General features: G+C 34.8%; 3 protein-coding genes across 4 annotated transcripts; all 3 read right to left on the bottom strand.

Annotated features, from left to right (window-relative positions):
* Window positions 4,613-7,144, bottom strand: LOC18774989. Of its 2 annotated transcripts, none has more exons than XM_020565562.1 (5): window positions 6,892-7,144; window positions 6,512-6,583; window positions 6,039-6,220; window positions 5,309-5,378; window positions 4,613-5,015 (listed from the first exon to the last, which is right to left on the bottom strand). In XM_020565562.1, the coding sequence occupies exons 2-5, from the start codon at window positions 6,564-6,566 to the stop codon at window positions 4,819-4,821; spliced, it is 504 nt and encodes a 167-aa protein (XP_020421151.1). In that variant the 5' UTR covers window positions 6,567-6,583; window positions 6,892-7,144; the 3' UTR covers window positions 4,613-4,818. The 2 variants fall into 2 exon arrangements, with proteins under 2 accessions (XP_020421151.1, XP_007206027.1); XM_007205965.2 differs by having other exon boundaries at window positions 4,615-5,015; window positions 6,039-6,223; window positions 6,892-7,141.
* LOC18772954 lies at window positions 8,066-9,880 on the bottom strand. Its single transcript, XM_020567239.1, has 2 exons — window positions 9,845-9,880; window positions 8,066-8,499 (listed from the first exon to the last, which is right to left on the bottom strand). The coding sequence occupies exons 1-2, from the start codon at window positions 9,869-9,871 to the stop codon at window positions 8,170-8,172; spliced, it is 357 nt and encodes a 118-aa protein (XP_020422828.1). The 5' UTR covers window positions 9,872-9,880; the 3' UTR covers window positions 8,066-8,169.
* Window positions 10,020-14,082, bottom strand: LOC18774754 (farnesyl pyrophosphate synthase 1). The gene is made up of 12 exons (XM_007205426.2): window positions 13,822-14,082; window positions 12,700-12,724; window positions 12,504-12,619; window positions 12,313-12,399; window positions 12,104-12,220; window positions 11,924-12,012; window positions 11,775-11,826; window positions 11,157-11,252; window positions 10,901-10,945; window positions 10,713-10,802; window positions 10,548-10,619; window positions 10,020-10,409 (listed from the first exon to the last, which is right to left on the bottom strand). The coding sequence occupies exons 1-12, from the start codon at window positions 13,930-13,932 to the stop codon at window positions 10,281-10,283; spliced, it is 1,029 nt and encodes a 342-aa protein (XP_007205488.1). The 5' UTR covers window positions 13,933-14,082; the 3' UTR covers window positions 10,020-10,280.

Below are 14,082 nucleotides of genomic sequence, written 5' to 3'. Positions count from 1 at the left end.
CAAACTTATACTCGATTTACATTTTAGTTCATCAATTAAATTATTCGTTCAAATGGTCTATCAACTCTATATTAATCTCTCCATTGGTTTTACCATTACATTCTGTCAATATTTTCGTTAAATATGAGAGCAAATTGGTCATTATTTACCCTAAAATTATGTTAAAACTAACAGAAAATTAGACGGTAGGACCACTGAAGCGAATAATATAGAGTTGATGGACCATTTGAATGAATAATTTAGTTGAAAGACCAAAATGTAAATCATGTATAAGTTTGAGGACCATTTGAGTAATTTACCCGAAAAGTTTCATCCAACGAACAGAAGCACACAATTTTAGGGTTGAGTAAAATTGGAGGCCGTGCGTTGCGACGGTGGCGAAGCATGAAGAAGCCGGAAAGTTGAGGCTAGGTATGGAGAAGCTGAAGGATCGCCCTGGTCCGTCGTATAAGTCAAAGAAAGTCCTTTATTTATGTTTCGGCGAGTATTTTCAGGGCACTTGGGTTTATTACTCTATTCACGCCTTTGATTTGGAGAAAAATTGCCATATACTTCCATGGGGAATGCTAGCAACCTTCTCTCTAACCTTCTCCTTTAGACCTTCTCCATTTTTTGCTTAACATGTGTCATTCTCCTTACACTTAAAACAATGTCATTAATACAAGCTAACTTTTGCTTTCCAAGTTTATCCTTATTAAATGTATTTAATTTATCCAAAAAAATTTCACAACTTTCTTACCATCTTATTTATTTTTTCTAACGTCAATTATTTTTTTAAATAAAATATATGCTTTTGAGAGGAAATGTCTGGTTTTTTTTTATTTAATAATTTAAAACACAAAGGGTTTAGATAGGGGAAAAAAAAAGTCCTTTGTGTTTTAAAAAAAAACGGACATTTCCTCTTTTTTGAAAAAATTAGACATTTTCTTGAAAAAAATAATTGATGTTAAAAAAAAAAAAAAGGTAAAAAAGTTGTAAATTTTTTTTGAATAAATTGAATGCATTTAATAAGAGTAAAGTTGGAAAGCAAAAGTTAACTTGTACAATATATCAATGACATTGTTTTAAGTGTAAGAAGAATGACACATGTCAAGCAAAAAAGGGAGAAGGTCCAAAGCAGAAGGTTAGAGAGAAGGTTGCTAGCATTTATCTTATATATAACCCAATGTCTTGGACCACAGGAGTCCAAAAGATTGTGGTCGCCCATCGTTGGATATTAATCCAATGGTTCAAAAAAAAATTTTAAAAGGAGTGCAAGAGTGAGTGAACCGTTGAATTTACATCCAACGGTGAGTAACCATAAATCTCTTGGACCCCTGTAGTCCAGTATATATATATATATATATATATAGTATAGCCATGCGGCTATACTATTTTTTGAAATTTTTTTTAAAAAGTATAGCCGTTGGGCCTCTTTCACTTGTGGGCTTAGGCCATGGGCCTCTCTGACATGTGGGCTTAGGCCCTGGGCGGGTTTATATGTATAAATATAATATAGCCGCTCGGCTATACTATTTTTGAAATTTTAAAAACGTATAGCCGTGCGGCTGTACTCGTGTTTCCTTATTTTTTTAAAAATAGTCTTTACTCTTTTGACACGTGGCACCTCGGGGCTGGGAGCCTCCTTTTTTCTAAAGATATACATAGTATAGCTGGACGGCTATACTATTTTTTATTTTTAATATTTTAAAATTATAAAATTTGTTTCTTTACTTTTATTCTTTGGCCTAGTTCTTTAATTTACTATACGTAATCAAGTGATATCTTAGCCTTTTTTAATCACTTTGCTTAGTCATTACATTTTAATTATTATTTAATATAAAAAGATTGAAGAAAAAGAACACAAAGTAATTCATTTATATTATTAAGTCTTTTGTGAAATCGTTTGGGTGTCTTTTTTCAATTTCTCCATACCCTAAGAGCCCAATCCATCACTATTATGCCATTGCTCGAGTATCTATCATCCCTTTTTGATTTTTTACTTTTTCAAAGTTATTACCCTTATAAAAATTTTAGCACTTTCACGTTTAATAATGTATGATATGTGTACGCACGAAATTCTCATGTTTAATACACGTATTTTTTTACAAACATTTAAGTAAGACACACAAAATTAACGTACTATACACGTATTACTGAATAAAAATAATATATACAACCAAAAAAAGAGTACTATACACGAAATTCTCAGTTTTTCCTAATTGTTCTTCAAAAAAAAGAGTATAGCCGTGCGGCTATACCCTTTTTTCCATAAAAAATAGTATAGCCGCACGGTGATACTCCTTGACACGTGGGGTTAGGCCATGGGCCTCTTTGGTACGTGGGCTTACCCTTGGGCGGTTCTTTTTTTTATATACATATATATAGTATAGCCGCCTGGCTATACGATTTTTAAATTTGTTTTTAAAAAAAGTATAGCCGTTGGGCCTCTTTGACACGCGGGCTTAGGCGACAGGCCTCTTGGACACGTGGGCTTAGGCCTTGGGCGGATCTTTATATCTATATATATATATATATACACACATAAAATCGTATAGCCGCGCGGCTATACTATTTTTTCAATTTTTTGTTAAAAAAGTATAGCCGTTGGGCCTCTTTGAAATGTGGGCTTAGGCCATGGGCCTCTCTGACACGTGGGCTGAGTCCTTGGGCGGGTCTTTATATATATATAATAGTATTGCCGCGCGGCGATACTATTTTTTGAATTTTTTTTTGTAAAAGTATAGCCGTTGGGCCTCTTTGACACGTGGGCTTAGGCCATGGGCCTCTCTGACACGTGGGCTTAGGCCCTGGGCGGGTTTTTTATATATATATACATAAAATAGTATAGCCGTGCGGCTGTACTCGTGTTTCCTTTTTTTTTTTAAAAAAAAAAATAGTCTTTACTCTTTTGACACGTGGCACCACGGGGCTGGGAGTCTCCTTTTTTTTCTAAAGATATACATAGTATAGCCGCACGGCTATACGCTTTTTTATTTTTAATATTTTAAAATTATAAAATTTGTTTTATTTATTTATTTTTAATATTTTAAAATTATAAAATTTGTTTCTTTACTTTGTTCTTTGGCCTACTTCTTTAATTTACTATACGTAATCAAGTGATATCTTAGCCTTTTTTAATCACTTTGCTTAGTCATTACATTTTAATTATTATTTAATATAAAAAGATTGAAGAAACAGAACACAAAGTAATTCATTTCTATTTATTAAGTCTCTTGTGAAATCGTTTGGGTGTCTTTTTTCAATTTCTCCATACCCCAAGAGCCCAATCCATCACTATTATGCCATTGCTCGAGTATCTATCATCCATTTTTGATTTTCTACTTTTTCAAAGTTATTACCCGCATAAAGATTTTAGCACTTTCACTTTTAATAATGTATGATACGCGTACGCACGAAATTCTCATGTTTAATACACATATTTTTTGCAAAAATTTAAGTAAAACACACAAAATTAACGTAGTATACACGTATTACTGAATAAAAATAATATATACCCAAAAAAAAAAGGTATAGCCGTACGGCTGTACTCAGTTATTCCTAATTGTTCTAAAAAAAAATAGTATAGCCGTGCGGCTAGACCCTTTTTTGCATTAAAAATAGTATAGCCGCACGGCTATACTCCTTGACACGTGGGGTTAGGCCATGGGCTCTTTGGTACGTGGGCTTAGCCTTGGGCGGGTCTTTTTTTTATATACATACTAGCCTCTCTGCACGCGCTTCTGCGTTTGAGAGAGGTTTTTTTAAAAAAATAAGTAAATTTATTTTAGAATTAAAAAATATAATGGGTAGTTGTGTTCCATAAAAATAAGATCCATTATCTGCTTTTTCTTTTTCTTTTAATTTTTTTAAATATGAAAAAGTGTGAATTTTCCCTATTATCTTCATTTAATTAATAATTTGAATTCTTAATGTTTGCATTAACCAAGGACATTTTCTGGTATTTTGAATGTTTCACCATTTTCTGCCTTTTGCTTTATATATATAGATATATAGTATAGCCGCCCGGCTATACTATTTTTAATTTGTTTTTAAAAAAAGTATAGCCGTTGGGCTCTTTGACACGTGGGCTTAGGCCACAGGCCTCTCGGACACGTGGGCTTAGGCCTTGAGCGGGTCTTTATATATATATATATACCTCGTATAGCCGCACGGCTATACCATTTTTTATTTTTAATATTTTAAAATTATAAAATTTGTTTCTTTACTTTTGTTCTTTGACCTACTTCTTCTTTAATTTACTATACGTAATCAAGTGATATCTTAGCCTTTTTAATCACTTTGTTTAGTCATTACATTTTAATTATTATTTAATATAAAAAGATTGAAGAAAAAGAACACAAAGTAATTCATTTCTATTTATTAAGTCTTTTGTGAAATCGTTTGGGTGTCTTTTTTCAATGTCTCCATACCCCAAGAGTCCTATCCATCACTATTATGCCATTGCTCGAGTATCTATCATCCCTTTTTGATTTTTTACTTTTTCAAAGTTATTACCCGCATAAAGATTTTAGCACTTTCACGTTTAATAATGTATTATACGCGTACGCACGAAATTCTCATGTTTATAAATATAAGATTATAAAAATATAGAGCAATAAGATTATAAATATGAGAAAAATATAGAGCTATTGATTGAAATTACACAGCCCAAGAATACCAGCTATGTGTTGATGCCCAAATAGTAGGCAATCGTACATCAAACACATATTTGTCCAAGTATAAAACTTAATTATTATTATTCATTATTCATTATTCATTACCACAGAAAAAATACAATACAAAATCTCCACAACATGTCCTCTCAAAACCCTTCCATTACCTTCTCCTATTTTCCCGATAACCACCCTCACTTTCTTTATCCTTTAAAAAGCTCAGGAAAAGAAGAAAGCCAAAAAAGGCAAATCCTCCAGACCAGTTGCCCCCACCACCACCTCCACCGCCACCACCATCACCATCATCACCAGGAGGGAATCCACTTCCACCATCATCAAGCAGTGGGGACTTTTCCTTGCCTGTAATTTCATTCAACTGTTAGAGGATTTCTTAAATTACTTCAGAGTTTCAAGAAGTAAAACAGAAGATGCCAACCAACATGCTCATCTCCAAGTAAATTCCAAATTTTTTTTTTAATAGAACCAAGTAGATTCCAAATAACTATCGGATTTCAAGACCTTGAGAAAAAAGGGCTATACAAATTAGAGGAACACAAATTATATTGTGTCGAGCAGACACTCATCTCCAAACTTTCAAAATGTGTTTTTTCACAACACTATATTAGCAAATAATACTAACTAATCACTCTTACCAGGAAGATGTGTAATTGTTGGAGCCTCACGGGTGACAGTCTGGGTTTGCTCTGCACCGCATCTGGCATTCTGCACGATAGAAGAGCAAGATCAACAGATTTCTTACACTTCTGTTCCTTGATAGAGGAACTTAGGGATCAATCTAGAAGAAAACATAAACAATAACAAATAAAAAATGCTAGAACAAAATGTAGACTTGAACATACTTGTCAAGCAATCAGGAAAGCAATTTCATGGTGTTTATTTTGAGGGTCGTGAACATCAAAATGCTTAAAAATTTACAAACAATAACACTAGAATTACATAATTTCTTCGCCAAATGAGCATCTGTGGGATTTGAAAACACAGGCAGACATACACACACACACACAAGAAAAAACTGAACCAGGTATCAATTAACTGATTCCAGGCATCTAGAGCCAATAACCAAACTTAAGTGAAAAGAACTTTCAAAAGCCAAGCCCATATCTTCTTTCACCAACTTTCATAAAAAGGAATGAAATGGGAAATGCATCAGCTTATGCTACAGGATCACCATTCTCACGGTTCATCAATGAATTTACCAACAAATGATAAAAATTTGCTTAAGACGAACCATGATCTCAAATTGCTATAGGAGAGTAATCTATAGGATATACTGATCCAGCATGCAACAGATCAAAATTATATCACCATGTAAAGACAAGGAAAGCAGGTAAAATGATACAAGATATGAAATAAGAAACTAACCGAAGCAGAAGCACATATTACAGAAGCAGACCGACGGGAACCAATGACTGGTTTTCTTCTCTCAAGAAGTGATAACTGTGCACCAAGCCCCACTGGTTTGATCTTAAAATGTACCATTCTTCCATCACCACAAACCCTTTTTGGCCCACAGCTAGAAAGCTTCACTCGTCCGGGGCATTGACCTACTGTTTTCACCGTACAAAGAAACATCATAACCGTAATAAATGTCATCAAACTGGAAATTCCAACAAACACAGTTATAGAAGAAATTCTTTCAAGAGACACTCTAGTTGTGTAAATTTCCCCGGTAATGAGCAAGTAACTATAGTTGATACAAAAAATAACACCATATTTGCTACAATCTAAATTAGGTGAAAAAGCATATCCTGATTTTGGAACTGTTGGCAAACAAATAACAGAATTTATTATCTTAAAAAATCACAGAAACTTAGCAATGGGTACTCATAAAATACCTGCTGGCAATAGAGGCGAGCTAACAATTGTACTTGCAGCAGTCAACATTGGCATCTTGACGATAAAATCACCTGAGAACACAACCCTTTGCACGTTAAAACAATAAAACAATACACAGATATATATACCTCAATAAAAATACATGCTTATTAATTAAGATTCAATTAAACGCAATTGAAGAAAACTATGAGATATGAGCAAAATTTATCCAGTGAAAACTCAATAAACAGGGAGATACTGGTTTTGAGGGGTCTATCACATCAGTACAACTCAATAACTAATAGGCTGTTTTGGGTTTGAACTTTAGGTAAGACTAAGAATTTCAATATGCAAAATTCATATCTTTCAGGTGGTATTCGTCAGAACCCGATCTCCTTACCCGAGAAAGACTCCTCCTTTGAACCTCAGCAGCTACAGAAAAGCCTGAACCAGCGAACCCTTTCTGAGTTTATGGTGGTTGTGCACAAAGCCGAACCCTAATCTTCTGTAAGTCCAAAATTGAAGGAGATTTTGATGTTGTTGTGGGGATGGAGGAGGTGTGGAGGGGTTGGGTTGATTTCGCTGTGAATGCCAATGGAAGGCGGTGAGCAACGCTCGTGTTGGTAACGGTGTCGTTTCGTCACAACCGTGCAATCTTTTTTATATGTTTGATCTCAAGTATGGCCTGAGCCCACTTCAATGAACTTCCATGGGCTTCTAAATGCACCAAACAATTCATTTGTTTTGTTTTTAATTTTCTTTGCTTACCACACAACATTTCAATTATTACACCCATCTAAAGGAATTTCAATTTTGTCGTAAATAGTGATCAACAATTTTACAAAATTAAAATGAAAAGAACAAGTACACTTCAATCTATTGGAAGACTTCTCTTTGAAGATTCAATTTCTTTCAATTTAGATGGTTTCATGTTTATTTTGTTTCGTAGACATTTATGAATAAGTTAAAGTTGTTGTGACAATCACAACATTTTAGTGATCGGTTAGAATAGACAAGACGAAGACCTGTGGAGTTAAAGGGAAAACAAGACGGGGACTCGATGATGAGAAAGGAAATTCATTTCCATCTCCTTCTTTTTAGAAAGTCAGATACAAAATTGGTAATATGAAACTTGTGTGAATGTGATGATAAAAAATTGCATGCAAATAGAATTCTCTCTTTTTTTGGCTCAAAAAACAGAATAACTTTTGTTTTTGGTGGAAATATAATTACTTGGAAGCTTAAATTTATGTAGTTTTTGATATAAGCATAAAATTAACACAAATTAAAAATCACACCCATGGAAAATTAATGTGCTTTTGCATGAATATAAAACAATTTAGAAGAATCATAAAATAAAATAAAAACAATTTAGAAGAAGCTTCCTAAAGAGAGCATTGAGAACATATAGAATATCAAGTACTAAACCAATAATACTACACCCTCAAAAGTATCTATCAAAATTTTAGATACCAACCAAATGTTGGATATGTTGTAGATAATATTATTGTTCTCTCCAAGGAGAGACCAAATTACTAACAAATTAATACAACATTTGTCACAATATCAGCTTCTTTTTTTGTTTTGTTTTCTGATGATATGTTGATAGTATTATTCTTATGCTGAAGCAACATGCATGCATGCCAACTATTTCACTCAATATTTTTGTATGAACAAGTTATTGGGCAGGGACTGAATCACTAAGGGGGCTAGACTTGCGAGCCCCCAGCTCCGAGAGGTTCGAGCCAACGGAGGCTCCCCGATTGAGGCCGGAGCCGAAGCTCGAAGTTCTGTGGTGCCTGCAGCGGAAGGAACCAGCATGAGTGGTTGGGGAGCAGAGGCAATTCTTCCACCTTGATTTTGAAGCATCTTGTGATGTTGGGGAAGCAAGCATATGAGAATGCTTCTTGAAATCCTCTATGCTAAATTCTGGTATGGTTAGGTTTTGACCCTTGCACTTGATCCTTGGGGTTCGGGGATTTTGTTCTACCTTTTCAGCCATTTTTGTCTGTCAACTTCAAGAAAAAAGAAAAATGAAACAATTGACAATATAATTAACATCTACATATATATGTCACATATAAAACATGCCAAAATGCCTCACACATTGAACATTTTCTGTATCATTTCGGATGATGCAATTGCAAATGTTACTGTTTTATCAATCAATGTGGTTTTCAATCACAAATATTAATTACAGAAAGAGGAAAGATAAGAGAGGCAGAATAGATAGAATATTGAAATTCTTAGCTTCTCATGAAACCAGAAGATAAGATGGGACTATCAATTAATCAATCTGAAACTTAAATTCACACAAAAGACATGCAATGTCACCTCTTTGTTCAGATGTGGGACTTGGAAATGGCAGAAAATCTTCCCCAATCGCCAGGCAAGATGTTTTCTGGCTTGTAGCAAGGAGAAGGGTGAGATGGTGAAAGAAGGTGTTTCACATTTATCTTTCCCCACCCCCTTAACAAAGAGGAAAAAATCTTAATGACAAATATCAACAAATTTGGCAGCAGTCTTCAAATAGCTGAATTTTTTGTTTCAATTTCCAACCACCTCTACTTTGCAGTTGCAAATTTGTGGTAACTCCTTGATCAGAAGTTTGTAGCCACTAATTTCCATTTTTGGTATCTCTTTTTATTTTTGTTCCAAATAGATAATACCATGAAAACCAACTCATACATGTCCAAGAATAAACAGCTTTCTAAGCGAAAAGCACCGTTGGATAATACACAGTAGAACTCAATTCATAAAAATAGACAATCTCCTTCCATTCTAAAATTAACCCAAATGGTTAGTGATTCTGAATTTTTTATTTGGAAAAAAAATGGAGACTAAAAGAAAATACACACATATTTGGGTGGATTAGTCAATTGTTCCATGTTATGCAGACTAGTCAATGGTGTTTCATTTGTTTGAGATGTTGAGGATGAATATATGACTGAAACGAGGAATATAGGTTTCGTACTTCATGTATGTTTAGCTCTGTGCATCTTAATTTGGATTCTTTGTTATGTGCATAAACGCATGCATGAAAGTGCAGGAAAAAACTTGTACGGAACAATCCTATTGCACCTTCCCTCACATAATTTCTGAAAGAGATGAAGAACTCAGAGAGAGAGAGAGAGAGAGAGAGAGAGAGAGAGAGAGAGAGAGGTAGTAACCCTGTTACAGGTAAGCCCTATAAGACACAGCTCAATAGGCTCCGCCCATCACAGAAGCTTTGCTTGCCAGTGCAGGGAGCTGCACTAAGACAGGAAAGTAAGTTAATTTTTCTTCGGGGAGGCAGGGGTGTAAATTAGCTGGTTAATAGTGGTTGAAGCTGGGGTCACAGGAAGTAACTTTACCTGTGGATACAGTAGTGTTGATAACATGGCATGTGCCTAATTGATGCATTTGACATATCAATGCTAATATCACAATGATCTTGGTTGGAGTAACAGGAAATGTCCAATAGAGCACAGCAGCTTCAAGTTTTTTTTTTTCTTTCAATAATGCTAAAGCAATTTTGATTGAGGAGTAATTTCTGGGTGAGCAGTGATCTATAGGCCTATAATACTTTTAAGACCAAAAAGATGAAATCAGTTTTACAACACATTTTAAAATACAATGATAAAATAGTCACCAAAATTTGCAAATTTTGCCTAATCAATTCAGCAGGTGAGTTTTTCTTGAGAGAGCCAAAGCAGGAAAACTAAAGGATCTAGATGGGTTACAAACACATTTTGCCCTTTTCTTTTATTCTTCTTTCTTCGTCATCCTTTATTCTGCTTCCTTCGTTTGTTACTTTTGCCTCTTGTATATCTTTGCCAGGAATGATTTCAACACTGCCTGTACCGCTTTACTTGAATGAGATTCAATGGATTTTGTAAGTTTCTGATAACTGCTGCTCTCATACTCCAAAAATACACCCTACAAACCCCAAGTTAAATGCAATGTTAACATTAAATGATTGGTTCCAACTCAAGAAATATGCAAAAGAAGCAAACTCTTGATAAACCTATTGCTCCCAGAAAATGTAAAGCTGAAAGAGTAGACAGGGAGAATAACCTGAATATCAAGGACTTTATATAGCTCTTTTACTTTTTCAATACATGTTTGATCATCTTTCCCGTAGTTCTCCTGGTAACATAACACAAATCAGATAAATATAGTCAAAAATTATAACACCAGGACATAGTATACGATTTATAGAAATTAAATTTTCTTGCTTACATGTAATAGTTTCTTTTGTCCCTCGTTGGAAAGTTCTAAAGCTTTCACAACCAACCAAGAGCACTTGAAGTCTTGAATATCTGTCCCAACCTAATATTTCAAAGGACAAACAGTTAGATCTCTCATAACTCTCTGATGGTAGGGAATTGCATGAACAAAAGCCAAATGAATATAGCTCAACAACACACCTTGCCAATCACTTCGGGATCACCAAAGCAGTCCAAATAATCATCCTACGAAATACATCAGCGTATCATTTAGTTAAACAAAGCAAAAAAGGGCAATAGAGAAATATATGCTGCTTGATTGCCGGGAAGACATAATGAAGGAAGAAAAAAAAAACAGTGGTCATAGATTGATCTTGGAGCTGTAGTTTTGGCATCCCTCTCTTTTTTTCCTAGTCTTCCTACAGTTTATCAGCTATTATGTTATATTAACTATTACCTGTACTTGAAAATAGGTTCCCATTTCAATAAGAATATTCTTCACATCAACATGGCTTTCAAGATCTTCGCCTGCCATTAGCAACGCGCATGCTACCTGAGTGCATACATTGGCCATAAGCAAGATATCTAAAAGAACATTCACTAAATCCAGGCATGAATAAGCATGCTTTTAAATATAACTAGAAATAGCAATTATATAGAAAATGTTAGTTTCATTATTTTATATGGTTTCAGGTGTTTAGGAAGATAAAATGACAAGAATCTAGCAAGACTCTACAAAATGAGTCATTTGTAACTTGGAGGAACTGAAACCAACTTCTTTTAGAGAGAACAAAAAGAAAATCAAGAACTCTGCTCTATAGAGGTTATGAACTACTTCAATATATGACCATCAGCAACCAGAAAATTCTTCACAAGTCGCAGTTCCATTCACATAGAGAAAAAATCCTAGACATGAACAGCCTTACATTACACGACAATAAAGACAGCAATTTTTCATCTACACAGGCAACCATCGGTTGTAAACATCTCTAAAGACAAATTGACCATCAACCTTTTTAGAGGCACTTTGACCATAAAGATGAAAATGAATGCATAGAAAGGAATTTGTACTCACTGGAAGGTAAAATGAGTAATAAGCAGTTTTGTACTGAACGATGCGGCGGTGACTGCATGATTACACAACCATTTTAGATTTAGAAAAAGTAAATAGATTTAATTGAAAATAATTTATATAAGATACAAACCATCTCAATTTTCACTTACAGTGCCAATGAGTACTTAGACAGATCTTTCTCTCCTTCATGAGTGGTAATTAAGTCTATCAATTGTCCATGGGCTGTTTGAAATTCCACCTGCATATCAATGTCGATGATTGATGGATGGTTAAAAAGAAAAAAACAACTTAGTGGTCCTGGTCTAATGTCTATGTAAAGACATCCCTACCTCATTAAATAAATCTAGCAGATCCACATAGTAGGGCTTTCCCTTAAAGTGATTTTTGAGAACTCTCGGGATATGGTTGCGCAGTAGTATGCCATCATTCACAGCAATCATTCCAATCTAATATTAACAACAATGGAAGTTAGAATTTTCAAAGCAATTAAAAAGAGAACTGTACAAGGAAAAGAATCACTCTTGGTAGAGGCTCACACCTTTGATAGTCTGAACCAGCAGGGCTGACCCCTACGTGTATGAGAGCTATCCATGATATCATCAAGAACGAGAAAATATGCTTGAAGCTGCAAAAGAGCAGAATTGCTGAGGTATGATAACCATTGTGATTGATACTAAATGAGAAGAGAAGGGGGAAAGAAAAATGGCAGGAGTCGCTATGTAGACATACCCATTCAATACACCAACCAAGTGCTGATGACAGAAAAATTTCATCATCCATTAGCTCCCTTCCATCCTTAAGTAACTTTAGGCTGTCAATTACGGATAAACCTCGATTCAGCTTTCCTGCCATGGTACAAGTTTATGAGCAGAAGTTCTATCACAAAGAGCTCGAAGAAAAATCAGAAAATGTAACATGTCTCTACCTCCTGGCACATTGTAGTCCAGCATCTGCAACAAAAGGGACACAAACATTCAAATAGGACATACACTTGACTCGAGCTTTACTTAACCCAAGCAATACAAATATCAGTGTGAAATAGGAACTAAAGTGATTAAGAGCAACAGAAAATTTGAGAATAAACTTGTGCCACAGCGTAGTGTAAAGAAAAATACACCCCTTGGACTTCAAACACACACACAGACACACACAAACAGAGATATGCATGTGAGGATCTACGAATGCTAATACGATTGCCCCTTCAGGATGGACAAATCATGCACAAAAGGAGATCTTGCCTATGGTTCAGACACGACTATGGTTGCTATATCTCATCTCACATGTAAGTCAACGTGACGAATCTACAAGGTACAGCATGTCATGTTACACCTTAAAGACAACCTGGAGCATCTCCCATTGTACCCTCTTCAATGTTTGGACTAAATATCGACTCAGCACATCGATTCATTTTAACATTTGCATTAATATAATCCTTTGATAATTATGTATTACATCTTAATTGTATATTTGTCAATCAGTAATCAGAAGTAACTGGTATAACTTTTCTCTTCTTTTTAATTTTCCCTTTTTATTTTCGAGATTGGTATTCACAATAAGATATAAGACTGCAAGGTTTCTTGCTCTGAATCTGAACTAAATCATGGTAATTGAGTGTCTTGAGTATTATGGGATCGGGTGGTTCATGTGGAACAAAAAAGCCAAACAAACAATGGCAGCAAGCAATGTTGTCTTACTCTGACCAAAAAGAAAAGCTTTCAAGCCACTCCCAATACCAACATTCTTATAAAATTTGAACTGAATCTCAACAATCTTTGTCTAACAAAAGTATCCCATCAAAGTTTTCAGCCAAAAAATAAATTTTGCTCGATTCAATTAATTTTCTTTCACCAAAGTGAAAGATTCCTTCCAAAACCCAGGTAACACCCTATTACATTATTAAAAAAAACCAACAAAAAGGGAAATCTACAAAACTTAACTGAATGTAACAGAGCATTGAAAATAAATAATAATAAAAACTCCATCTTTCAAAGCTATGCACACATTGAGACATGAATTATAAGCATAATACAGAGATAGATGGAAATACCCGATCAACCCATTGACGAGAAACGTCCGTGAATTCGAAAGCAGGGTCATTGAGAAGTTCAGATTTCAAAACAGAGTAGACCTCCAAGAATTTAGACCTTAAATCACTCATTTTTTCCACACACAAGCTCAGAGAGAGAGAGAGAGAGAGAGAGAGAGAGAGAGAGGGTTTGGAATGAGAATACAAAAGGTGTGAGCTTGAGCTTTAAACGAGAATGTAGGAAATAGGAGAGTCTTGTAACGCCAGCCGCAAGCTTTGAAC

Source organism: Prunus persica, chromosome G6 (genome assembly GCF_000346465.2).
Source record: "Prunus persica cultivar Lovell chromosome G6, Prunus_persica_NCBIv2, whole genome shotgun sequence".
Lineage (NCBI taxonomy): Eukaryota > Viridiplantae > Streptophyta > Magnoliopsida > Rosales > Rosaceae > Prunus > Prunus persica.
The sequence above is the reverse complement of the archived record's forward strand: the minus strand, read 5'-3'. Positions and strand labels throughout refer to the sequence as shown.

Bases quoted from the DNA above. Each gene is read 5' to 3' on its own strand.
- LOC18772954 (XM_020567239.1), bottom strand. From the start codon at position 9,871: ATGTTATCAACACTACTGTATCCACAG. The intron at 8,500-9,844 runs GTAAAGTTACTT...TGAAGTTGACAG, and splicing joins CAACACTACTGTATCCACAG to ACAAAAATGGCTGAAAAGGT.
- LOC18774754 (XM_007205426.2), bottom strand. From the start codon at position 13,932: ATGAGTGATTTAAGGTCTAAATTCTTGGAGGTCTACTCTGTTTTGAAA. The intron at 10,946-11,156 runs GTAATAGTTAAT...TGTATTTCGTAG, and splicing joins GAACCTATTTTCAAGTACAG to GATGATTATTTGGACTGCTT. The intron at 10,620-10,712 runs GTAAGCAAGAAA...TTATGTTACCAG, and splicing joins GACAAAAGAAACTATTACAT to GAGAACTACGGGAAAGATGA.
- LOC18774989 (XM_007205965.2), bottom strand. From the start codon at position 6,566: ATGCCAATGTTGACTGCTGCAAGTACAATTGTTAGCTCGCCTCTATTG. The intron at 6,224-6,511 runs GTATTTTATGAG...CGGTGAAAACAG, and splicing joins CTCGCCTCTATTGCCAGCAG to TAGGTCAATGCCCCGGACGA. The intron at 5,016-5,308 runs GTAAGAGTGATT...ATGAAATTACAG, and splicing joins AACAATTACACATCTTCCTG to GCAAGGAAAAGTCCCCACTG.